Here is a 26,823-nt window from a genome sequence, read left to right on the forward strand (position 1 = left end):
ATCAGGTAAAGTACTTCTAAATTTGAAGCAGTAGTTCTGATTGTTAATCTGAAAAAAGTATGATAAATATACTACAGAATGTCAAGAAAACCTGAAAATACGTGGATTTTAGTAGAGTACTTTTGAATAGTGAAAAATCTTAAAGATGCATAAATCTCTAAATGGTATTTCATTCTCTATATGAAGATGTGAGTGAAATGAAAAAAAAAAAAAAATGAGGTGGGGAGCCCAGAAGAGTTAGTGCAATAAATTGTTTGAAGCCGTTTGTGATGACTTGTAGCTCTAATCCACTAACATGGTGGTTTTTTATTTTTTTCATTTTTATTGGAGTTTGGTTGCTTTACAATGTTGTGTTAGTTTCTACTGTACAGCAAAGTGAATCTCATATATATATATACGTATATATAGATATATATATATCTATATATATCTATATATATCTCCCCTCTCTTGGATTTCCTTCACTGCAGAGCACTGAGTAGATTTTCCTGTGCTATGCAGTAGTTTCTTGTTACCTATTTTATACACAGTATCAATAGTGTGTGTATGTCAATTCCAATATCCCAATTCATCCCACCCACCCTCCTTTCCCCTTTGGTATCCATATGTTTGTTCTTTACACCTGTATCTCTATTTCTGGTGTGTAAATAGATTGCCTATACCATTTTTTTTCAAATTCCATATATTAATATATGTGTTCCTGTGTGAGACTTGTTTTGTCTCTCAGTCCATCCATGTCTCTACAGATGACCCAATTTCACTCCTTTTGTGACAGTAATACTCCATTGTATATGTGTACCACGTCTGCTTTATCCATTCCTCTGTTGATAGATTTAGGCTGTTTCCATGTCCTGGCTATCGTAAATAGTACCGCAGTGAACATTGGGGTGCATGTGTCTTTTTGAATTCTAGTTTTCTCTGGGTATATGCCCAGTTCACTAGTGTATTTTTAATCTAACATTATTGTTGTAGTGATACAAAACAACTCTATGAGTTAGAAAAGGAAAAGGACTTTTCCCTACTACACAGTATATTACAGACTTGGAAACAGATAAAATCCCTTCGACAGCGACAAGGGTTTACAAGCACTTCAGTAAAGTTACAGTTTCAGAGGTGAGTGGCTGCTCTGTTTGTTCTTATAGGGCTCCTGAGGAGCTGCCCACTAATCACTGGGAATTAACGGAAACTGGGAAAAAATCCAGAAGTCAGTCAACTGCTTGATGTAGTCAACAAAGAATTTGTGTCTTGAATATATAAACAGTAGTTACGGTTTTAAGACAACTGTTTTCCAGAGCAACTGCACCATTTTCCATCCCCAACAGAGCATATAATATCAAAGAATCTCCTGTTTAAAGATTAAAATTTAAAGACTAAACTTTGTACTGAAAAGCGTAAACGCCTGCCATCTGAAAGTGTTCCAGATACCTGGGGTTTTGCTGGACTACTAATGGAAGAGGAATAATAGTAATCCCTACTTCTAGGGTTGCCGTGAGGATTAAGTGCGTTAATGTGTGTACAGTACTTAGAACATTGCCTGGCATGTACTTGTTAAGTACAGTGTTTGAGGTAGCTAGTAGTAATAGTAGTAGTTGCAGTAGTTGTTAGTGATGGTGGTGGTAATGGTTGGAGAAATAATAGTACAGTAGTAGTCGTCGTCAGTGGTGCTGGTGGCGGCGGCAGTCACTGTACTGGTGGTAATGTCATGAAATCCTTACTGTTTACGCATAAACCCCCAGGAGTATAACTGATTTACCACTTACTGTTGCTATAGTGTCTTGCCCTTACACATGCTCATGTTCACAGCTCAAGAAATATGAGAGGGACTTGCTTGGGCCACTTGGACTGCCACTTGCTTGGTGGTCCAGGGGTTAAGACTCCACGCTTAACCATGCAAGGGGTGTGAGTTCAATCCCTGGTTGAGGAACTAAGATCCTACATGCTACCTGTTGTGGCCAAAAATTTAAGTTAAAAAAAATGAGAGGAAGCATGGGTTATGCCCTTACATTTATATCTTCCATCCCCATTGGTTCCTTATTCTCATCAGAGAGGTTTCTTAATATCCTTAGAAAGGGTGTAAAAATACTAACAGTAAATTAACTGGGCTTCCCTGGTAGTATTTAATAAGTAGGGAGAAATCTGTGAAAACTGAGCACAAGCTTATGAAATTTTATATTTATATGCATATATATGTATGTGTATCATACTGATAAATTCCTTGGGATGTAAAGTTATTTAATGTAAGAAATTGGGATGTATGTGTGTAGTGTATTGGCAAGATCTCTAACAACTCAAATAATTCCATATTTCTGCTTTAAATCTATTTTTCATTAATTAGGTTAAAAATGAATAAATGTGATGAACAAAAACAAGAATTGTCAAAAATGTCTGGGACTGAGAAGAAAACTGAAGGAAAAGCATTTAAGAACAGGAAGGAACCGGAGGTATTCACACTGCAAAATAACATTCAACTCATCCTAGCTGGTTATAATATTTGTTTAATAGAATAGTGATAGAATAGGAAATCTTGATATTTATAATAGTTACCCAACAAATGACACATAAAAACTTTAATTTTAAGAATAATTGTCCTAAACAGTGAACTTACATTATAAATTATTTATTTTTCTGTTTCTAGAGCTTCTCATGTTTAGCTTCAGAATTTGAAGAAACGGATATTGAAATAGTAAATCCAATTACCATGATACCACAACTTTCTTTCACAGAAGAATTAACAAACTTATCTAGATGTTCACTGTAAGCATCTTCAAAATTATTTTAAGCATTTTCAGATTGTTTTTCTTCATTATATGTTATCTGGTTACTGTATTGTTTCTTTAATAATGTTAGATTTCCTGATTGCTGGGTTTAAAAAATAAATTTGCACTTTAAATTGCTACCATAGTTCTATGTATGATATTATCCTCATTTTAGAGATGGGTATTGAGCTTCTAGTTTATGACTGAGGTGGGACATAAACCAGTTTGGTGTGATGATTGGTTTTTATTTTGCTATGGTAGTAATTTTTGTTCAGGTGTAAATAGGTGGACTATAAAGCCACTGTGATTATATGGTCATCCTTGCTTGTTGAAGGATCTCCTGGCTTTCATAGAAAATGTTCTGATTAGAAAGGACCCTCTGGAAAATTTTTTTACTTGGACAATACAAGCTTCTTTCTTTCCCACTTGTGACTTCTTCCTTGACCTTTAAGGTTTTCTTTCTACTCCTAGGAAATCCATGCATAACAGATATCATGCTGATCCCCATTTCTCCCATCTCTAAGCCGTTGGATCTCATCTCCCTTAAAGAGGATGTAGCAACTTAGAGCCCTGAACTAGGTACTACTTTCCAACCTCTGTCCCATGAAACATTTGGTACCAGCTCATCTTTGAGTACTGTGAATATGCACCCATTTAGTGCAGTGTTGGAAGATACTGGGTGTCCAATAAATATTCATGCTCATTAAATGAATGAATAAGTGGTTAAACTTTTAAATGAACATAAAGAGTGGCAAACACAAAGGCAAAATGATCATTACCTTCTTTCTGACTAGAGAAGTAGAGCAGTGAAGCAATGTTTTATTTGTTCTGCACCTACTTCCAAGAAGGGGCCCAAGATAATTTCTTGTGTAAGATGCCCACAAAGTTCAGTTCAGTCGCTCAGTCGTGTCCAACTCTTTGTGACCCCATGAATCACAGCACGCCAGGCCACCCTGTCCATCACCAATTCCCGGAGTTCACTCGGACCCACGTCCATCGAGGGACCGTCTAAATAAGGATAAGAGGACAGCCATAAAATGGAAGTTGGAAATAAAGAGGAGAAAAAGAAGGAAGAAGATATTTGGGCTGGAAAGGCTAAGCTAAAACTTAGAGGAAGTCAAGGCAAAAGGAAATTAAATGCTTTATATCTTTTCACAGCTATTGCTGTCATGAGGCATTGCTGTCATTATCCACTGAAAATGTCCAGTTGAGTAAGAATTGAGTCTTTAGAAAAGAATAATATGCTTATGTCAAAGAGAGAGATAAAAGGAGTACATGGATTAAGGGAACATTAAAAAAGAGTTTACAGGTGCAAAAAGGCAAGATTTGGTGAAGATGAATATAATCCCGAATCAACAGATTCTCATAATCAGTAGATAAGCTCATTATTTAAACTACTTTCAGAGGGCAACGTAAGGGACATATTTTATGAAACTATTAATATTTCTTTAAAGGTAATTGGGAGGAAGGTAAAAAAAGACCACCAGGGAGATAGGAAGAATAAGTAATCTTTTGTCCCATACCCCTTTGAGAAGATTATAGAGAAGATGGGCAGCTATGCTGGATGATCAGGGTGGAGAACAGAAGGGAATTTTATGTTTCAGCCTATGGCTTATCTTCCAGCTAGTCTTTTACCTTCTGAAAATCAAGGTCAAATCTTAACTATCATTAGGTCAATTGACTTGTATCTGAGAAGATAGTCAGTAAGTGTTGGTTGAGAGAATGAATGAATGGATGCCTTAGAAGTTCATATTATTGAATGGATCCATTTTTTCCCCAACAAGTGTTGTCATAGTAGCCCCAAGAAGTTAACCTTTCTGGCTGGCCTCTGATCTTTGGGTTCAGAGAAACAATGTCCTAGAGAAAAAGAATATATAACCTAAAGCCTAAAGAGATTCACAAAGATCTTTAAGAGGACACAGCAAGGCTGTTGTCTTAGAGTCACCTGCTTGAGGTTATTGAGAACATAATGTGTGTGTGTGTGTGTGTGTTTTAAAAGTTTGAAAATATTTTTGAATTCTTGATGCAAGCTCCCTCACCCCCATTCCTAAGTCCCTCAGTTTTTTCCTCTCATAAAACATCTTATAATGGGTGTGTTATAATCTCTTTAAGTTCTAATTTAGTAAAATAAATAGTTGAATGATTTATGGTACTTTAATTTTAGTTCTTTTTCTGTTTTTGAGTTAACATCTTTTTAAGGAAATTTCTTGATAGGCGAAATTTCTTATCTGTAGATAAAGGATAGGCAAATGTTATTGGGCTTAAAAATAGCATTTGTCCTCTAAAATTACCATATTTTAATATATTGAGGTATATTTTGAAAAGAATAATATTTTAAATCTGGTTTGCTTTTCAAGGGTCTCTTAAAGGTTTATTTAATTTTTAGGTACGAACAAAAGAGGAGAGCCAAAATTCAAAAGCTTAAATATTTTATGAAAATCTTATACAACGATAAACAGGTTTCTTGCACTTCAGTATCTCCTCTACAGTTTGATTTTAAAGTCATGTTTCAGCAAATTTTCAATATTCAGTTAATATATTGGCCTGAAACAATTTGCTTGGAGGTACGCCATTGTCATTTAATTTTGTATATTATTTTATACAATACATAATTAAAAATTTCTTGTCAGTTACTATTATAAGTAAGTTTTTTATATTAAGATATTAATATTTATAAATAATATACTTAAAATTCATCAGTAGTTTTTTATGCTTTAAGTACAAAATTATTTGATTTGCAGTTGTTCTAAATACTTCTTTCCTGCTATAATTCTTGCCAACCCTAGACATGCAGCATTACTCATTTATTAGTGAGGTGGAAGAGGTGAAAGAAGGTTGTTTAAACTATGAGTAGTATAGCAATTGTTAGTGTTGAATAATTTCTTCAAATTGCCCCAACCTTGGCTTGGTGATTTCAGTCTTTTGATATATTTGTTCATCTTTAAAAAAATTTTTTTAAAGAATCTGATGAAGAAACACACATGTAGCAGACCCCTGATCCCTTCCCAAAGACCCCATCATAAGAATCCCGGCACTAAAAGAAGAAAATATGATAATGAAGACAAATTAGAAACAGTAATGGAGTCTAGACAACAAGTCTTGATGGCTAATGGAAGAGTTAAACTTGAACCTAAACCTGAAAGAAAAGTTAGGAGGAGTAAAGATTTGTGTTATATGAGTATGGAGTGGAGTCTGAGACATGGGGAGATTATTATTACAAATCTAAAGCAGTTATTTTTCAATGCCTAAAATAACTTTGTGCTATCCTTGATCAAAAGCTGTGTTTATTTTATTCATCTGTGCTATTAAGTTACTATCATTTTTAAATGTACCTCTGTTGAAATTTTTTAAATTAATTAATTTTAATTGGAGGCTAATTACTTTACAGTATTGTAGTGGTTTTCGCCATACATTGACATGAATCAGCCATGGGTGTACATTGTTGAAATTTTTATTTTGAAAATATACTGACTACACTTTCCTACTATTGTACCTAAAATAAATTGTGATATCATAATCTAACTTCTTGAAGTTTAAAATCGCCCCCTCTCCCAAAATAGGTAAGTGTAGATTTTGAATCCTTCGTCGTCATCAATTAGTACATTATCCTAACAAACTAAGAGGCAGAGAAAGAAATGAATCTATCAAGGGACAATTCACACCATTAACAGCTGGATGAATAGCTAAATAAATCTATATGCCCTTGATGAACACATACAAACCTACATTTCTAATTTTATTATTATTTTTCTTAACTCCTTCTTCACTTCAGCCAAACTGAACTGAACTTCTTCTTTGATTCTTTTCCCATATATTTTTGCAATGCCCTACTTAGACTTTTTTAATATTTCAGTTTCTCCACTTATAATGCCTGTTTTCATTCTCGACACATCATCTCAACTACACAGGTCTTGATAGCTGCCACTGGGGACAGGTCGTCTCCTGGGAGATTCCAGGTGTCATTCTCGACCTTTACATCTGCTGCTGTCCAGGATCTGGCCTCCAAAGTGAATTTGACAGTTCCATGAGAATGCATGGACATACCCTAAACAAGTCTGCAAGATTGATGTGTAAAATCAGAATGCCAACTGAACATTTGAATATATTTGTCAGTTCATTGTCTCTTTTTAGTTAGCCAGTTTACTAATTTACAATAAGAAAGTTTTTTCAGAGATGTAAATACTTAAAATCCATTAGCTATAATTAGCTATAACCGCTGCAAACCTTTCTGTATTAGCGATGCCTTTGGCAAAGGGACCAGTGTGTTGGCTTAAATTCACTCTTATAGGAACAGCATTTAGATGACCAGAAAAATACTTGTCTCTTTGTCTGTGTTTCTCTCTGTCTTCTTGGTTATCTACTGTCCTTTTGGTTGGTACATTCTTTTGTATCTTTTAAGGGGCATTTACCCTCCTTGATTTTCTTTTGTTTAGAGCACATATCACTGTTTCCCGAGACACTGATAACAGAGTATAAGTCAAAATAAGATTTTCCTATTGAAAAAATTTGGGTTTGTAGTTATGGCAGTGATGGAATTCTAGTAGAAAACACAGCGTACAGAATCATAAGACCTAATCAGTAGATGTCTGTAGAACAGCATACTCAGCGCCTCCCTTATTCCTTCTTCTAGGACTTTTCCTCCTTTCCCTGCTACATAGCTTATTTAATCTGTCCTTGGACTCCATGAGCCAACAACTCTCCCTTTTTCTTAGGCAATTCAACCTGAGTTTCTATCACTTTTAATAAAAATTAATGGAGTTTCATATAGAGATTTCATTTCTTCATTTATAAAATGGGAAGAGTAATGGCCATTTCCTGTAATTTTTATCAGGTTTAAATAAGATAAAGGACTTTTAAAGTGCTACACAAAAGTAACTTCTTTGGGTATTGTGTTATATGTACTGAATTCCCAGAATTATATTTCTAATCCTTTTATTCAATTGATTTTCTTTGAAACCAGTGAAAGTCACTATACTTTTAAACACATAAGATTACCTAATTTTATCATGTGGATCAAAGGCTCTAGAGAAATACCTATTTTACATTCTAGTATTTTTAAAAGAATTATGTTAGTGATGATCTTTGTTTTAGTTTTTTTCTATTTTGTACTTTCAGTGAGTTTTCAATCATTTCTTTTACATTTAGGTTTATGAAATAAGTAAAAGGACGTGCTTATTGGCAAAACTATATTTACCCTTACCTAACAGCACAGAGTTGAAAAGCAAAACTATTTTGGAGTGTCTAGAATTTAGCTCTGATAAGCTGGTCATACCTGCATATGGAGAAGTGGGAAGCAGTAAGTTTATTAAAAATATGTCTTCCTTCCTATTTCCTTCATGAGTTCTATATCCTAAATGACCCTGGGTCATTCATATGAATAAAGAATCCTATTCATAGAGTCACAAAATATGTTGGTAGATGCCAGGGGCTGGAGGTGGTGGGTTATGGGGTGGGAAGGGAGAATGAGGATTTAGTGTTCAATGGGGACAGAGATTCAGTTTAGGAAGGTGAAAAATTCGGGAGATGGTGAGAATTGCACAGCAGTGTGAATGTACTTAGTGCCACTGAAATGTACAGTTAGTGAAGTGAAGTCGCTCAGTCGTGTCCAACTCTTTGCGACCCCGTGGACTGTAGGGCACCAGGCTTCTGCGTCCATGGGATTTCCCAGGCAAGAATACTGGAGTGGGTTGCTATTTCCTTCTCTAGGGGATCTTCCCGACCCAGGGATCGAACCCGGGTCTCCCGCATTGCGGGTAAACGCTTTAACCTCTGAGCCACCAGGGAAGCCCAATGTACAGTTAAATGTTTTTAAAATAGTACATTTTACATTATGTGACCTTTACCACTATTAAACATTAAAAAGGAATCCTGTATTTACCGTGTTAGGTTAAAACTAATTAAGTTCTTCCAGAGCGTAAAGCAATTTTTAAAACTTTGACTTGAATCAAATCTTTGGGAAATCTGAACTTTGGGACAAGCTCCTTTGCTTTTCCTAGGGCATCTGGGACAAGAGCACTGTGCTTTGTATAATGTGAGCTCCACACCTTTGAAGTGAAGTGAAAGTCTCTCAGTCATGTCCGACTCTTTGCAACCCCATGGACTATACAATCCATGGAATTCTCCAGGCCAGAGAATTGGAGTGGGTTGCCATTCCATTCTACAGGGATCGAACCCGGGTCTCCCGCATAGCAGGTGGATTGTTTATCAGCTGAGCCACCAGGGAAGCCCACCAGATGGTCTGACCTTTAGTAAAGCCTGAAGATGTTCCAGGACGTGTTGATTCATCTTTGAACTGAAAAGGGGAGGAAGGAAGAGGAGAGAGAACAGAAGAGATAAGAGAGAGAGGAAAGAAGAAGGGACTTTTTTTTTACTGTCTTTCAATTGATTTTCCTCCTCCTGCAGTTTAAGTTAGCATGTCTGCCAGAATGCTGTCATTGCTCTTCTCCCACGGTTCCCTTCTGTCTCGCCTTCCTTGCAGTGTTGTAATTGCTGTGTCCATCTGGTGAAAAGAAAGGGAGTATGAATGAGTGAGCAAGGAGGAGAGAGAAGGAAATAAGCAGGCAAAGGAGCAAGGAAAGTAGAGAAAATGAGGGAGGGGTGTAGTCTGCTTAGATAAAGTCCAGATGAAGCAGAGAAGCAGGTTGTGGAGACCCAGGAGAAATGACTTAGAAAAATTTAGGATGCACTAAGTGCTTGGCAGAAGTTTCAAGAAATATCACTGAGCTCTCTGGAGACTGAGAAAGAAGATGAGGAGAGGGGAAGAAATGGAAGAATGTAGGAAAGGAGCCAAACAGCAGCTCTTTTTCTGCTGGCATGCCTGCTCAGTTGCTAGTTGTGTCAGATTCTTTGTGACCCTGTGGACTGCAGCCCACCGTGGAGTTTCCCAGGCAAGAATACTGAAGTGTGTTGCCATTTCCTGCTGCAGGGGATCTTTCTCCCCACCCCCGTACCTCCTGTCAGGGATCAAACCCACATCTCCTGATCTTACATTGGCAGGTAGATTCTTTACTACTGAACCACATTGGAAAGCCTTTTTTTGCTGCCAGTGGTTTTTTCCTTGCTGGCAGCCACTCCCAGAAAGAATGGTTAGAAAACGCCTTCAGATAAATTCTCTCCCCTCTTGTTTGTAGTCTGTTTGAAACAGTCTGCCTTGAGGGATTTTGGGTAGGAGTTGAGGGAGAGCTGTAAGAATAGAGCCTGCAGTCAGCATAAACTTTGTATTTCGGGGGTTCCAGGAGCACGTAAAAGGGGAAAAAAAAACTGTAATGTGCTCAAATATTCATATGTTTTTAATGCCGTTTATAAACAGATGTGCCCTTTCTTCTTGAGGAAAATGGGACTGAAGAACTTTGTCTTTTGACATCAGGAAAACTAAGCTATTCTCTATCATGGGCCTTAGATGAAAATGGTGTTCCTCTGACACCTCTGTCACAGTCGTTACGATCTGCTTTCTGCAGGTAATAAACTTTATGCTTGAAAAATAATGCCAGTCCTCAGCAAAGCATCACACAAAGCCTACCAAAGGGAAACTCTAGATAAATGGTAGGAACAGTTTAGTTTACTTGGATGTTGCTTTATTTTTATTTGTGTTTGTAAATATATAAAATATTTATTTTATTTATAATCACGTGCCTTTATGTGTAAGAGAATGTGTCTTTTCAGTGTTTAGGATTACAGCTAAATGGATGATGACAGAGGCAGTTCCACAGTCCTTAGACTGTGTAGGCAAAGGCCAAGACTCCCAAGGATTTGATTTCTGGGACCTTTATCTCTCCCAGTCATTCTGGATTATGTAAAAAAAAAAAAGATTTTTTGCATTATCAATTTGCTGGAAGAAATTGCCAGACATAGAAATTTCATCTATATCCCACAGCTTCCTAGAGAAATTGGAGTTAACTTCTAGACCCTATCCACAAACAGTATTACTAGAAGTACAGTAGAATTCTATAAAAATGGCGATAATGCTGGCTTATATACTGTGCTGTGTTTGAGTAAGATGACACATATGAAGGGCCAAAAGATCTCATCATTAAAGAAATTAATGAATGATAATAAAAGGATAGCCTTTTCCCTCCCCATCTGAACACATATTTTTATTTTTATTTATTTATTTTTTTAAACACATATTTTTTAAAAAACAGGCTAGACCCAACTATATGACATTATGGAAAAGGCAAAACTAGGGAGACAGTAAAAATGTCATTGTTCACCAGGAATTAGGAAAAGGGAGGGATGAATAGGCAGATCACACAGGATTTTTAGGGCAGTGAAACTACTCTGTATGGTACTGTAATTGTGGATACGTGCCATTATATGTTTGACAAAAATCCGTATAACATAGGACACCAAGAGTAAACCTTAGTGTAAATTATGGATTTTGCGTGTTAATGATGGGCTAGTATAGGTCCATGGATTATAACAAGTGCAACTCTTTTATTGGCAACAAACATAATAAATTATAACTCTGATGCAGGATGTTGATAGTGAGGTAGGCTGTGTATGTGGAAACTGTACTTTATACCAATTTTGCTGTGATCCTAAAACTCCTTTGAAAAAATTCCTATTTTTAAAGTAAAATAATAACATTAAAAAAAATTCCTATAAATAATGTGGATTAAATAGGAAATCAAAACTGAAATTAGAGACTATTTTTTTTTTGAGACTATTTTTAAAATAAGAATGAGAACACCATCTACAAAACTTGTGGCATATAGCCAGAATCATAGCAAAAGTTCATAAGTGGTCTTCTTGCATACATGAGTGCTAAGTTGCTTCAGTCTTGAAGGAGGGTTGCCTTGATCTCTTCCCGAGTGGTCTTCTTGGTAAATAATAAAGAGTTTTAGAGAAAAAACTAAACCAATGTCAGTAGTACTCAGCAATTGATGTTGAAGAAACAGGAAGTGGATGTAGATTACTCATCAAAAAGCTTGACAGTAAGAAGAGGCTGAAAATAAGAGAGAGAACAGAATCAAAGTATGGAGTTCTTAAAAACTGGGGGCAGTACTTATCTTCTAAAAGGAAGTGATGAAATTCATAGGAAAAGAGCCAGAAGGTATTAGAAAGAATATGAGATAAAGAAGCCACCTGCCCATACAGGCAAGGCAAGAGACTTGGGTTTGATCCCTGGGTTAGGAAGATCCCCTGGAGGAGGAAATGGCAACCCACTCCAGTATTCTTGCCTGGAGAATCCCATGGACAGAGGAGCCTGGTGGGCTACAGTCCATGGAGTCCCAAAGAGTCGGACACAACTGAAGCAGTTAGCACATGAACTCCTTCAGAGTCAGGATGATATTGAACCAGAACATAAGACAATAGCTATGGTTCTAGAGAAGAGGAAATATCTTTCCAAAGCAGAGAATGAGACAGAAATCGCAGTATACACAGAAATGTAATTTTGATGGATATGCCTGTTTTGCTAAGTAAATCAGGTCATCTTAGAAACCTGGAGCCAGGGCATTTTAGGAGAAAAATGGGTTGTCATCAGTCAGTCACTCAGTCATGTCCAGCTCTTTGTGACCCCATGGACTGCAGCACGCAGTGAGAAGTGAAAGAGGAGAGTGAAAAAGTTGGCTTAAAGCTCAACATTCCGAAAACGAAGATCATGGCATCCGGTCCCATCACTTCATGGAAAATAGATGGGGAAACAGTGGAAACAGTGTCAGACTTCATTTTTTGTGCTCCAAAATATAATGCTTACTTTAGTACAGAGTTTAAGATGAGTTGTTTTGTTGTGTTATCATTAGCTCTGGGCTTAAAGGAAAAAAAAAAAAAAGGCTGTAATGGGATAAGTTTTATGTGACTAAGACTAAGGAATGTAGAAAAAAAAGTTTGTTCTTTTCTCCCCTTTGAGAACCCCAGACCCCAGACTTCTTATCAACCTACCCAACAGTTGACTCTCTCAGATTCATCATAAAAAATATGAATAGATACTGATGGAAAGTGGACAGTGTAAAATGTGTGTCCATGTTTGGGCTGACATTGTGGAATCTGAGTCAGACTGTATTATTGAAATCGTAGTTTATAGACTGGAATTTTCCTTGAGTACTACATACAAAGGATCTTAGAAATCTTTCAGTCTGAAGCGTTCTAATTCCACAAGGTGAAATGAATTACCCATGAAGAGAGAGATTAAGTAACTGGGATAATTGATGGCTGAAAAGAAACCCTTTCTGTTTGGGTTGAATTTCCTCTGCACTTTGCCTGTAGTTGAGGTCACTAAGATTGCACTCCCAGGTGTGCTAGTGGTAAAGAACCTGCCTGCCAGCGCAGGTAGACATAAGAGAGGTCAATCAGGAAGATCCCCTGGAGGAGGGCATGGCAACCCATTCCAGTGTCTTGCCTGGAGAATCCCATGGACAGAGGAGCTTGGCAGGCTGCAGTCCATAGGGTTGCACAGAGTCGGACATGACTGAATTGACTTAAGAACGCGCTTAAGAGTACACTCTAGCCTGTCTTTCATAGCTCTCCAACTTCTAAAGATATGGCCTCATAGGACCAAACAAAGATATTCTTCTGACTCATACTTCCCAGTTAATTGTATTACATACTCTGTATTGTGTTTCAGCTATAAAGATATAGCCTAAAGATTCAAAGACTTTGATGCTGGGAGGGATTGGGGGCAGGAGGAGAAGGGGACGACAGAGGATGAGATGTCTGGATGGCATCACTGACTCGATGGACGTGAATCTGGGTGAACTCTGGGAGTTCGTGATGGACAGGGAGGCCTGGCGTGCTGCGATTCATGGGGTCGCAGAGTCGGACACGACTGAGCGACTGAACTGAACTGAAAGATTCTTTTTATATTGTGTATTTTAGATAGCAAAGAGGAATATTTATGGACTTTACCCTTAAGACCTTTGTCTCTTAAGGGAGAGGTAGACATTTATCAAAAAACTATCATACAGTTAGAATGTGAGAAGAACCAGAGAAGATAGCACATCTGAGCCTTCTGTTTTATCCTTAAATGCAGAGGATGGATAAGCTTAATCTTCAAATAACTGTAATGGGTCTGTTTTACCCCATATAACAGATGTATCACCTGTATATTACATACAAATTCACAACATATTTTTCCTTATGTTAGTGTGTTAAGGAATGTAGATGCAAGAGGTGTTCCTGAAATTCCATGGCTTATTAATGCACAGAAGCTTTTTGAATGGGCCAATGAGGTCAGAATTGACCCAAATAACCCAGAATGTTCTGATTTAATGGAATTTATTATGGTAAGTTGTAGCAAAATATCTGTACTGTAAGTATATTTATTAAGCTCTATACTCTTATGCTCCTCCATAGTTTGCAGTGTATTTTTCTAGGCACTAAGAGTCATTAAAAGTAAAAAAAGAGTTTTCAGCCAGTTTACAGTATTATGAGGCAGTTAGAAATTCAACAGCTGGGAAAATGATTGGTACTCCACTCCACCACTATTTAGCAGCCCTTGCTTGGTGCGTCCAGCAGAATAATCTCCAGGTTGACATCAGTTGTACGTCTACTGAGTACCAGCCATATTATTAATTGCTGAGGACTTTAAAGATGATTCAAAGACATCCTCCTTCCCTCAAAGACTCTATTCACTTCTCCTACTCCTGCTCATAGCCAACTGAACTGCTCTGTGTGCTCCCAAAATGCTTTCTTCATACTTTTATCCATGCCATTCCCTCTGCTTAGAAGGGCACCTATATCAGCTATCTTACCCACCCTGCAAGTCTGGTAAATACTTCCTTGGCAACCTTGTTACCGAGTCCAAGCTCCCTCTGCTTCCGCACAGGATAGGCCAGTGAATCGGGCAGATAAGGTGTTGAGGCAAGGAATATGGCTTTATTTGGAAAGCCAGCTGATGGAGAAGATGGCAGACTAACATCTCAAATTACCATCTTGTCAGCATCTGGATGCCAGTTTCTTTTATGGATCAGAGATGGGGGGGTGGACATAAGGAAACAAAGTAGAAAGGCCATTTAATCTTGCAAGTATCACCTGGAATGGCAAGCCTCAGGCAGGGGGATGTGTTAATTTCTTTCTTCCTGCCAGCCAGGTGTTCAGGGTTATGAACAAAGGCAGTTTAGCTTAAGTCCAGCAAAGGGGCAGGGTTCTTTGAGGCAGGCCATTATGTGTAATTATAATAACAATATCAACGGAAAAGAAGTCAAAGAAACAGTTTCAACATGGAGTCAAAATTGACTTCTCCCTGCAACAACTTCAGTTAGATATGGGCTTTTCTTTTCTTGCCTTCCTGTTCTTTTTTTTTTTTTTAATAACTTATGGATCTATTTATAAGACAGAGTTTGAGCAAGCTCCCAGAGATGGTGAAAGACAGGGAAGCCTGGCATGCTGCAGTCCATGGGATCGAAAAGAGTCAGACACGACTGAACAGCAGCAAATGGATCTATCATTCTGCCTGTACTGTAGTCGTTTGCCCATGTGCTTTATCTTTCCCTGTGGAACTACAGCTAGTAAATCTGTCTCTCTTATGGCACTAGCACTTTGCCTCTCATGTACTGTGTATTCACGTTTGCATTTATTGAATAAAGCAGTACATAGATTATTGCAGTTAAGTTTCCTCAGATCATAGCTTCCCAACTGACATGCTGAATTGATTACTTGTACATAAAACTATTGAACTTCTCTCAGCTCATACAGCAACCGGATATGAAAAGCATCATCTTTTAACCCATTGTACAGTAACATGTTTTCATTTTCTATATAAATCATGACCAACCAGGAAAAGGTTGAGAATCTATGTAGGCTAGATTCTGCATTTATTTTTTTCAGATTTTCTATTACAGATTCAGTTGTTCCATTTCCTATTTATATTGTAATTCTCATTTCTCACAGTTTCAACTGTTTTGAGGTCTTGAATTAAAAAAAAATTATTTTAAGTAAAGACTTTACATTATTTGTGTTTTACAGTACATAAAACATAAAGGACAGGATATCCCAAAGTATTTTCGTCTTGAACAGTTGCAAGATGAATTTAACTTTGCTTCTGAAGAGGAAATGAAAAAGAGTAAACGTTTCCAGCTATTGCAGCTTAGAAATGCTGGTCAATTAGATGTTTTCCTTCTGCAGCAAATGCCCCTTTATGATACAGAGATTCCAGATTTAGTCTTCCAGGTACTTGGTTTCTATTTGAATATTGCATTTTCTATGATAAGTTAACGTTTTGCTGCTTTAAATCTGTCTTAATTTTTTTTAAACTATCTGTAGACAAAAATTTTCCCCTTCTTAATTTTTTTTTTACTTGAAGTATATTTGATATACAGTGTTTGTAAAAGATTTACAGATGTATAGTATAGTGATTTACAACTTTTAAAGGTTATGTTGCATTTATAGTTATTCTCCAGGCAAGAATACTGGAGTGGGTTGAAAAGGAAATGGTAACCCACTGCACAGCACAGCACACCAGTACTCTTGCCTGGAGAATCCCATGGACAGAGGAGCCTGGCAGGCTACAGTCCATGGGGTCGCAAAGACTTGGATACGACTGAGTGACTCTCACTCACTCGTAGTTATCATAAAATACTGACTATATTCCCTCGGTTGTACAACATATCCTTGTAGTTCATTTTATACATAATAGTCTGTACCTCTTAATTTTTTATCCCTCTATTAGCCCCCAATAAAATTTCAATAATCAAAAAAAGCAATATGTTATATATAAATAAATAATTGCACATCATAATCTCGTAGGGTTTATTTCTAGGTAACGGAGATAATCTAATTAAGGAATCTATTAATATAGTTTACCACATTAACAGAATTAAGGAAGGAAAAAATATGCTCCTCTTAATAAATGCCCAAAAGGCACTTAATAATTTCAGTGCTCATTCATGATGAAAGCTTTTCGCATCCTAGAATTAGAAGAGAACTTCTTTAAACTGATTTAAAATATTCAGTATTTCGGATTTTTCTGCTGATGCAAACTGCTTTGAAAAGAAGTGTTTCAGGTCAATTGTAGAATTGCGGGAATGGGAGGAGAGATGAGGACACCTACACACCCACTGGATAATTAGAGGGAGTTTCAGAGTTAATTAGCCAGGAATGCAGAAATATACAGAAGTCGGGCAGAGCACAGGGCAGGACAGTGAAGCAAATTTTGTGTTGGTTTTTCCTGGACTCTGGTACTATGGTGGGGGTTTGGGAATATTAAACTTCTTGTGACATGTCCACATAGAGTAGGATTTTGCAAGAGCTAAGAACAAAACAAAAAACAAACCAAACCAAAAAACCTGTACAAAATAGGCAAGGTTTACATTACCACCCCAGAAAAATTAATATGTTCATGGTAAATGCACTTCCATTTAAGGAAATGTTTACAAATGTTGGACTCCTCTAGTTCTTAAACCCAATTCAAGGTCAATAAGGGTATATCATCCTTCAAGAGAAGAAATAGAGCCAGTGCCTAGGTGTCCCTGAGCAAATTTTCTGTCTCCAGCTTTCCAACGTTCTGAAAAACCAGTTCCTTATAAACTATCCCTTGATTTGATTCAGTGCCTGATTATCTGTGTGGTTCTGAAACTGTTTGGTATAATGATCACTATCAGAAATCAGTTTCCTCACAGACTCCTACACAAACATTGTACTTAGTAGCTAAACATCAGTTTTCCCATTAATCTTAACTTGAAAATGCCTGCTATCATCTCTACCAGTAAGAGCCAATGCCTTAAGCCAGAAAGAAGAAAGGAAAGAAGAAAATTAGAATTGGAATAGAAGAGACAAACTGTCCATGTTTGCAGGAAATTCATTTGTCTATATGGAAAACATAAGAGAATCTACAGCTAACTGTGCATGCTGACCATGCTAAGTAGCTTCAGTCATGTTTGACTCTTTGCGCTCTTATGGACTATAATCCTCTAGGCTCCTCTGTCCATGGGATTCTCCAGACAAGAATACTGGAGTGCGTTGCCATGCCCTCCTCCAGGAGATCTTCCCAGCCCAGGGACTGAACCCATTCTCGTATGTCTCCTGCATTGGCAGGCAGATTCTTTACCGCTAGTGCCACCTGCACATGTAATAAATTTGCTGAAGATAATATCCACTTTTAAGAATAAATAGCTACTTTTTATTTTAAAAGGAAAATTGTACCTCTATAATAGAGAAATCTAGTTGTTACCACCTTGGCTTAGTGATCCAGCTTAATCTTATTAAGGGCGGTAGGCAGAATAATGGCTCCCTAAAGATGTCTACTTCCTAATGCCCAGAACCTATGAAAATGTAATGTACCTTGCTTAAAATGGGGAGATTATGGTTGATTATCTGGGTGGACCTAATTTAATTGTATGAGCCTTTACAAGCAGAGAAAACTTTCCAACTAAGAGCAAAAGAAAGATCGCTTTTGCAATAGCAGGAGAAATCAGAGGAATTCCAATCATGAGAGGGACTCAGCATGTGGTTGCTGGCTCTATGATTTAGTGGTCCACCTGTGAAGATTGGAGAGTGATCTAAGAGTGGGCCCGAACTGACAGCCAGTGAGGAAACAAGACCTCAGTTCTGTAACCATGAGATATTAGATTCTGCCAACCATCTAGATGACCGTAGAAGCAGATTCTTCTCAGAGTCTGCTGGTGAGAACCCAGCTGGCCTAAACCTTGGTATTAGCTTTGTGAAACCTGGAATAAATAGCTACTGCTAAGTCACTTCAGTCGTGTCCGACTCTGTGCGACCCCATAGACAGCAGCCCACCAGGCTCCCCAAGTGGATTGCCATTTCCTTCTCCAATGCATGAAAGTGAAAAGTGAAAGTGAAGGTGCTCAGTCGTGACGGACTCTTAGCGACCCCATAGACGGCAGCCTACCAGGCTCCTCTGCCCGTGGGATTTTCCAGGCAAGAGTACTGGAGTGGGTTGCCACTGCCTTCTCCAATAAATAGCTAACACCACTGTAAATAAATCCATTTGTATCATGAGACAATCTAGGCTTCTAACCTACAAAACTCTGAGATAATAAATTTGTGTTGTCTGGAGCCACTAAATCTGTGATAATTTGTTCCAGCAGCAATAGGAAACTAAAACATTGATAAAGGACAGGCAAATATTATTGCCTCCTAATGTGATACGACATGAAATACACAGCACTACGTGTTTGAAATACCCTTGCCAAAAATGTATTACCTGAATCAAATTAAGACTTTGTTTTTTTACGAGAAATATGAGGAATAGAGAAACAAGTTAAATAGCACCACAAGAACCAGTCTGACCAATATGAAATGTGGGACTACTGGCTAGGAAGTGCAACCATTTTTCTGTTACATTTTGATCTCTTTAAAAAGCCATCATATTTAGACTTAAATAGACATTTCTCCAAAGAAGACATACAAGTGGCCAACAATTACATCAAGAGACAGATGTTCAATATTGTTATATGTTCAGTTCAGTTCAGTCACTCAGTCGTGTCTGACTCTTTGCGACCCCATGAGTCACAGCACGCCAGGCCTCCCTGTCCATCACCAACTCCTGGAGTTCACTCAAACTCATATCCATCGAGTCGGTGATGCCATACAGCCATCTCATCCTCTGTCATCCCCTTCTCCTGCCCCCAATCCCTCCCAGCATCAGGGTCTTTTCCAATGAATCAACTCTTCTCATGAGGTGGCCAAAGTATTGGAGTTTCAGCTTTAGCATCAGTCCTTCCAATGAACACCCAGGACTGATCTCCTTTACGATGGACTGGTTGGATCTCCTTGCAGTCCAAGGGACTCTCAACAGTCTTCTCCAACACCACAGTTCAAAAGCATCAATTCTTCGGCGCTCAGCTTTCTTTACATTCCAACTCTCACAACCATACATGACCGCTGGAAAAACCATAGCCTTGACTAGATGGACCTTTGTTGGCAAAGTAATATCTCTGCTTTTGAATATGCTATCTAGGTTGGTCATAACTTTCTTTCCAAGGAGTAAGCGTCTTTTAATTTCATGGCTGTTATATGTTAGAGAAATGCAAATCAAAACTACTATGAAGTATCACCTCACTCTAATCATAGTAGCCATCATTAACAAGTCTACAAATAGAAAATGCTGGAGAGGGTGTGGAGAAAAGGGAACCTTCATACACTGTTGATTGGGAATGTAAATTGGTGTAGTCGCTATGAAGAATAGTATGGAAGTTCCTTAAAAAAAACTGAAAATAGTGTTATCATATGATCCAACAATCGCACTGCTTGGCATATATCCAGAGAAAACTCTTAATTCAAAAAGATACATGTGTCCCAGTGTTCATAGCAGCAGTATTTATAATAGCAAGGCATGGAAGGAACCTAAGTATGCATCTAATGGATAAAGAAGGTGTGGTAGTGTATATATACACTCGGCCATAAAAAATAATGAAGTAATTCCATTTGCAGCAACGTAGATGGACCAAGAGATTATCACACTACATGATAATCGTGTCGTAAGTCAGAAGGAAAAAGACAAATGATACCATCTTCAACTCAGGAAATGCATTTCAAAATCTTAAAAAAGAGAGCTGTGCATTTATGTGCTCATACACTTACATCCCTTGATTTGCTAGGAATTTCCAGGCTGTAATCAGTAGCAGTTTTCTAGAATTGTGTAAAGCTATCATTTGGCCGTCTTATGTAAAACTTGTTCTCAGTAAAATAAGATGAAAAAAATATATATGATACCACTTACATGTGGGATCTGAAAAAAAGATAGAAAGGAACTTATTTTAAAAACAGAAATAAGACTCATGGACAGAGAAAACAAATTTACCAATACCAAAGGGGAAAGGAAATGGAGGAGGAGTAAATTAGGCATTTGAGATTAGCAGATACAAGCTACTATATAGAAAATCAATAAACAACAGGTTCCTACTGTATAACACAGGGAACTTTATCCATGTCTTGTAATAACTTATAATGGGAAAAAAATCTGAAAAAATATGAACAGTGATTGGTGGAAAAACAGCAGCAGTTGGTAAAATTTGGATATTGGAATATTAAGTATATTGATAATTGAATTATAGATATATTGGGAAATTGTTAATTTTGTTGTCTGTGATTATGGCACTGTGAATGTATCCATAGTATTTGGAGATTCATGCTGAAGTATTTATTTAAGAGTGAAGTGTCATGGTGCTATAATTTACACTGAGATATTTTAGCCAAAAAAAGAAAAGAAATAGATTAAACAAATGTGGCAAAATGTTAATTACTTAATCTAGAGAGTAAGTACATAGATTTTAACAATCTTTCTCATTTTCTGTATGTTTGAAAAACTCGAGGAAAAATTAGAGACAAAAAATAAATAGCATTCTATACACCAATGAAAACCCACTAAAAATGTAATTTAGCAAAGATACACCTTACAGTAGCAATAAAAACTCTTAAATACACAGGAATATGTTTAACAAAACATGTACAAAACTTAATGGAGAGAATTGTAGAACATTTTGAATGATGTAAAATTAGATTCAGACTTCACAAAAGAAACAAATACCATGTGTAATGAAGATTACCCATGAAATGCAAAACTCTATTTTTAAAATTGATTTTTATTGGAGTATAGTTGCTTTACAGTATTGTGTTTCTACTGTACTGCAAAGTGAATCAGCTGTATGTATACATATATCCCCTCTCTGTGGGATTTCCTTCCTATTCAGGTGGCAACAGAGCATCGAGTAGAGTTCCCGGCGCTATACAGCAGAGTCTCGTTAGTTATCTATTTCATACATAGCATCCATAGCATGCATACGTCAATCCCAATCTCCCAATTCCTCCTCCCGCCCCACTCCCCTCCTTGGTATCCATACATTTGCTCTCTACATCTGCGTCTCTACTTCTGCTTTGAAATGCAAAACTTTAAATGGATATCTTAATCTTGGACAGGAAAGTATTTCTTAAACAAAGCACAAAAAGTATAAATTATAAAGAAGTGGAATAATTAACTTGATAATATTAAAATTTAAACCCCACAAATTAGGAAAAGAGATTTGTAAGTTACATATTAGTTAATAAAAATTAACATCCAGAGTATTTAAGCAAATCTTATAATTTAATACTTTTTAAAGCAAATAAAGTGATATGAAATAGTAATATAATATGTTGTTTGTTTAGTCGCTCAGTCATGTCTGACTCTTTTGTGACACCATGGACTATAGCCTGCCCAGCTCCTCTGTCCATGGGATTTCCCAGGCAAGAATGCTGGAGTAGGTTGCCGTTTCTTTCTCCAGGATATCTTCCTGACCCAGAGATGGAACCTGCATCTCCTGCATTGGCAGGTGAATTCTTTACCACTGAGCCACCTGGGAAATAATATAATGTTGTTCATTCACTCAGTCATGTTCGACTCTTTGCAACCCCATGGACTGCAGCATGCCAGGCCTCCCTGTCCTTTACCATCTCCCGGAGTCTGCTCAAACTCATATCCATTGAGTCTGTGATGCCATCCAACCATCTCATCCTCTGTTGTCCTTTTCTCCTCCTACCTTCAATTTTTCCCAGCATCAGGATCTTTTCTAATGAGTCAGCTCTTCACATCAGGTGGCCACAGTATTGGAGCTTTAGTTTGAGCATCAGTCCTTCCAATGAATATTCAGGATTGATTTCCTTTAGGATTGACTGGTTGGATCTCCTTGCTGTGCAAGGGACTCTCAAGAGTCTTCTCCAACACCACAGTTCGAAAGCATCAATTTTTCAATGCTCAACCCTCTTTATGGTCCAACTCTCACATCCATATATATAATATAATATATCCTTAGGTAAAAGTGGTTACTTGCCAACAGAATTAATTTCACGGTTTCTTTGGATAATTAGAAAAGCAAATTACTTTCAGATAATTTGTCTACTTTAAAGATACTTCATAATTTTTGTGTTGTCTTTAATGTTCTCTATAATATAAAATGATTTTTGTGTGCTTTAGGAACGCATCCCAGAAATGCAGATGTAATAGATGCTGATTTATTTTGAATTATATAAATGAAGCATCCTGACATATAATCATACCAACTGCTATATGTAAAGTTACTGATTATGGTCAACATATTTTGATTACTTACTACATGCCACACACATTATAAATATTGTTTTAGTTAAATCTCACAGCAATCCTGTGACATGTTAATAGTAGTAATATTATTACCAAAGAGGAAACTGAGATCTTCAGTAGTTAATTAACTTTTCCCCAAACCACACAGTCAGTAAATGGCAGGGCCAACTTGAATCTAGGACTGTGACCTTCAAAGCCCACCAACTTGAACATTATACTTTAATGTTAATATTTCCCATTTCTTTTGTTTCTAATGATACCAGGTAAATGGACACATGAAGACTAGTTCTCAGTTGTCTTTACATCTTCTTACCATTTTCTCAATTGCAGTTTTTTTTTCTCAATCATTACTTAGTTTTAAAAGATGAATGAAACTCCTCCTAGAATAAAACAAAATATAACAGTTCTTTGCTAATTCTCAGATGGAAGAATCTTAAAGAAACATTCTCTCCTCCCAGTTCCATTGTGTTGCCAATATCTCTTACAGATAAACTGAAATGAATAGTTAATATTTCATTGCAGCATATCATATCTAAACTTCGTTACATTCAAGAAGTGAAACTAGGATATTATCCTGGTGGTCCGGTGGTTTAAAATTCTGCACTTCCTGGGCAGGGGGCACAGCTTCGATCCTTGGTTGGGGAACTAAGATCCTGCATGCTGCATGGCATGGCCAAAAAAAAAAAAAAAGTGAAACTAGTTTAATTTCTCTACTTACAGGAATATGAAAGTCAGATAGAAAAGGATATGTCCATTTCAGATGTGAATTCTATTACTGCACAAAGGATTAATTCTGCCAATTTTCTGAAAAAGGTAAACAACAACAAAATAATATTGTCAGTGTGTTTGAATTTAGTTTTGTGAAAACTAGTCTGCCGGATGCATAGCATAGTACTATACTCTTCCCAGAGAGTCAAGTGGGCAGACCTGGTTGCTCCTCACCTCTTTCTGATCACTAAGGGGTTTTCTGTTCTGTTCAGACTTCTTTTTCAGAGTGAGTTATTGACCATCTGTAACTGTACACAGTTGACGTGTATTATTGATGCAACAGTTACTTCAGTTGACAGCAAATTCATTATTAGAGAATATTCCAACTTTTTCTGTTTACACCCATCTCTTCTTGACCCTGAAAATTCACTTTGAGAAGTACACCAGCATTTTGCTGGATTCCCTAGTTTTATGAACAACTCATAATGCCACACACCACAGCAGTTGAGCAGACAATGGATGGAGGACCTGCTAGGAGCCAGGAAACAGTAGAGAAAGACATGCTTCAGATATTTACAGAACACCCTGCCAAAGCCTAAATGAAGTTTGAGGTGGAATCCCTCAATCAAATTCACTCCTGATTTCTTTCCACTGACCCCTCATCCTTCCACGCTAAGCTTCCAGAGCACAGGGACTGTATCTATACATCCACAATGCCCAGCACTGTGCTCTTCACTCAGGAAGTGTTGAGACACATTTGAGCAGTTAATGAGGTTAGGAATAAAACCAAAAGGCTGAGGAGATTTCTAAGACTTCTGCAAGAGTAGAATTGATAGCCCTTGCTATAGAGCACCAGAGAAGCCTTTCAAGATAACTTGAAAGCGGAGAGCTATGGAAAGATCTAAGAGATACACACCAAGTACCTCGTAAAGATAGGAGAGAAGGGACCTTGTGTGACTAGGTGAGCCCTAGGCAGGTATGTGCAGACCTGTTCTGACCACCTCATTTGTCTTTGGGCCAGTTATCTCTGCACTGAGTCCTGCTTTATTGTTTTATAAAAGCAGACCATCAAAATGCCCGCCTTGCTTTTCTTCTGAAGTAAGATGATAAAACTGCGAGTGCTGTGCTAGTTTATACTCCGTCCCTCTGAGAGCATGGCGGAAGTGTAGACCGCTGTAGCTGTCATAGTCTGTTTCAGTACTTCCTGTTTATCATTGGCAGGTGTTTTTCCCCACTCACCCTTGCCCCTCCTACACCTTCTTTGTTAATTCCATGTGTGTGTGCCAAGTCACGTCAGTTGTGTCCGACTCTTTGTGACCTTGTGGGGTTTAGCCCACCAGGCTCCTCTGTCCATGGGACTCTAGGCAAGAATACTATAGTGGGTTGCCATGCCCTCCTCCAGGGGATCTTCCTGACCCAGGGGTTGAACCCGCATCTCTTATGTCTCCTGCATTGGCTGGCGAATTCTTTACCATTAGCACCACCTGGAAAGCCCTACTAGCTCCATATTTCTTTTAAAAAGAGTTGAGAGGTGATTTAATAATGAGATTTATGTCTTAGGAAATAAAGAGGTGTTCTTATAAGAAAAGGGAACACATACCCTACTCATCCCTGCTCTTCTTTTTGATGGATAAGGAAGCCCAGGAGGGAGGGTAGCGAGGATCAGGAAGATGGTAAGAGCGCAAGTGTCTGAGGATTCTGGAGCTTCATGCAGGATCCTGCAAAGGAGTGTCAAGAACATTTTGTGGTTGTGTTTCAGCTCCTTGTGAAGACGTCTTTGTTATCCAGAGATAGTTTCACACTACAAGTTGAAGGATACTGACTAATTATAGGTGCTGGAATCCTGGTTTGACATTGGAGGCCTCAAAGGGCCATGGGTGTTTAAATCTGATTGTGAGTTATGTGGGTTAAACTCCCTGCTGTGTTACTGGGGTCAGTGGTACCTGAGACTAGGGTTAGAGCAGTAAAGTCCCAGCACTCTCATGGATTGCTAGATAAAGTTTTGCTGAAATATTTGTATCTAAGAGGCCTGCAGCTCTCCTCAATCTGTCCCTTCCATTAATTTACTCAATACTTACTGAGCATCTGCTCTTAATCAAGCATTATACTAGAGATTGGAATTACAGCAGTAAACAAGAGAGACTAAAATCCTTGACCTCCTAGGCATTCTAGTGGGAGAAGTCAGATAATGAACAAAATATTAGTGTATTAGATTGTGATATGTGCTCTAACAAGTTGGAAAAGGGCACAGGTGTGTGTGTGTGTTGGGATGTGGGGTACAGTTTTCAATAAGATAATCAAGGAAAGCCCCCCAGAAGGCAACACCAACAAAAGACCTGAAAGCTGAGGGAGCTGGAGTTGGAGCTCCAAAAAGTTGGAGTTGTCGTGGGAGAAGAACATTGCAGGCTGATGGAACCGCATGTGAAAACTGAGACAGGAAGATGCGGAGCCTGTGGCAGGAACAGCAGGGAGCTCAGTCTGTGTGCTGCCAGTGGAGCAAAGGAGAGAGAGAGAATGAGAGAAGCGGTGGGAGAAGGGAAAGAAAGCAGGAAAGGGAGGGAGGGCTCAAGCACAGTAATGAGGTCAGAGGGGAGAGGGATGTGGTTCACCTTCAAGGCAAGCAGTTTGTTGCTCATACAGGCTTCCCTGGTGGCTTAGACGGGAAAGAACCTGTCTGTAATGGAGGAGACCTGTGTTCAGTCCCTGGGTTGGGAAGATCCCCTGAAGAAGGGAATGGCAAACTACTCCAGTATTCTTGCCTGGGAAATTCTATAGACAGAGGAGCCTGGTGAGCTACAGCCCATGGGGTCACAAAGAGAGTAACACACACACACACACACACACACACACACACACACACACACACACACAGCAGAGTAATTCTTAGGAATTCTGTTTTTCCCATTCTCCTACCACCTCATTTTCCTATATAATTTAAGCAGATCACTAGTCTCTAGGTTGGGCTTCCCAGGTGGTGCTAGTGGTAAAGAACCCTTCTGCCAATGCAGGAAAGGTAACAGATGCAGGTTCGATCCCTGGGTCAGGAAGATCCCCTGGAGGAGAGCATGGCAACCCACTCCAGTATTCCTGCCTAGAGAATCCTGTGGACACAGGAGCCTGGTGGGCTACAGTCCGTAGGGTCGTAAAGAGTCAGACACAAGTGAAGCGACCTAGCACACATGCGCGTTACACAATGTCTAGGCTACATTATCTCCAGGATGATTTGTGGCAGGACGGAAAGCAGAAATTTCCCTCGAGACACGCTTCTTCCTGGTTTCATTTCTAAAAGTCTACACCTGATGTGAAGGATGGGATCAGAGTAGAAAGGGAGGAATTTCCTTAGACTATAAAGAATTTCAGAGTCCTCAGAGGAACCAATTTCTG

General features: G+C 38.2%; 1 protein-coding gene across 1 annotated transcript in view; it reads left to right on the forward strand.

The window, feature by feature from the left end:
* Window positions 1-26,823, forward strand: part of CC2D2B (coiled-coil and C2 domain containing 2B) — a 92,158-nt gene that overhangs the window by 24,118 nt on the left and 41,217 nt on the right. The window contains exons 11-19 of the mRNA XM_068961676.1: window positions 973-1,113; window positions 2,336-2,441; window positions 2,636-2,754; window positions 5,143-5,320; window positions 7,902-8,052; window positions 10,066-10,213; window positions 13,840-13,978; window positions 15,660-15,863; window positions 23,452-23,544. Coding sequence (XP_068817777.1) covers window positions 973-1,113; window positions 2,336-2,441; window positions 2,636-2,754; window positions 5,143-5,320; window positions 7,902-8,052; window positions 10,066-10,213; window positions 13,840-13,978; window positions 15,660-15,863; window positions 23,452-23,544 — 1,279 coding nt within the window. The remainder of the gene's footprint in view (window positions 1-972; window positions 1,114-2,335; window positions 2,442-2,635; window positions 2,755-5,142; window positions 5,321-7,901; window positions 8,053-10,065; window positions 10,214-13,839; window positions 13,979-15,659; window positions 15,864-23,451; window positions 23,545-26,823) is intronic.

The sequence above is a fragment of the Capricornis sumatraensis genome, chromosome 23, assembly GCF_032405125.1.
Source record: "Capricornis sumatraensis isolate serow.1 chromosome 23, serow.2, whole genome shotgun sequence".
Classification (NCBI taxonomy): Eukaryota; Metazoa; Chordata; class Mammalia; order Artiodactyla; family Bovidae; genus Capricornis; species Capricornis sumatraensis.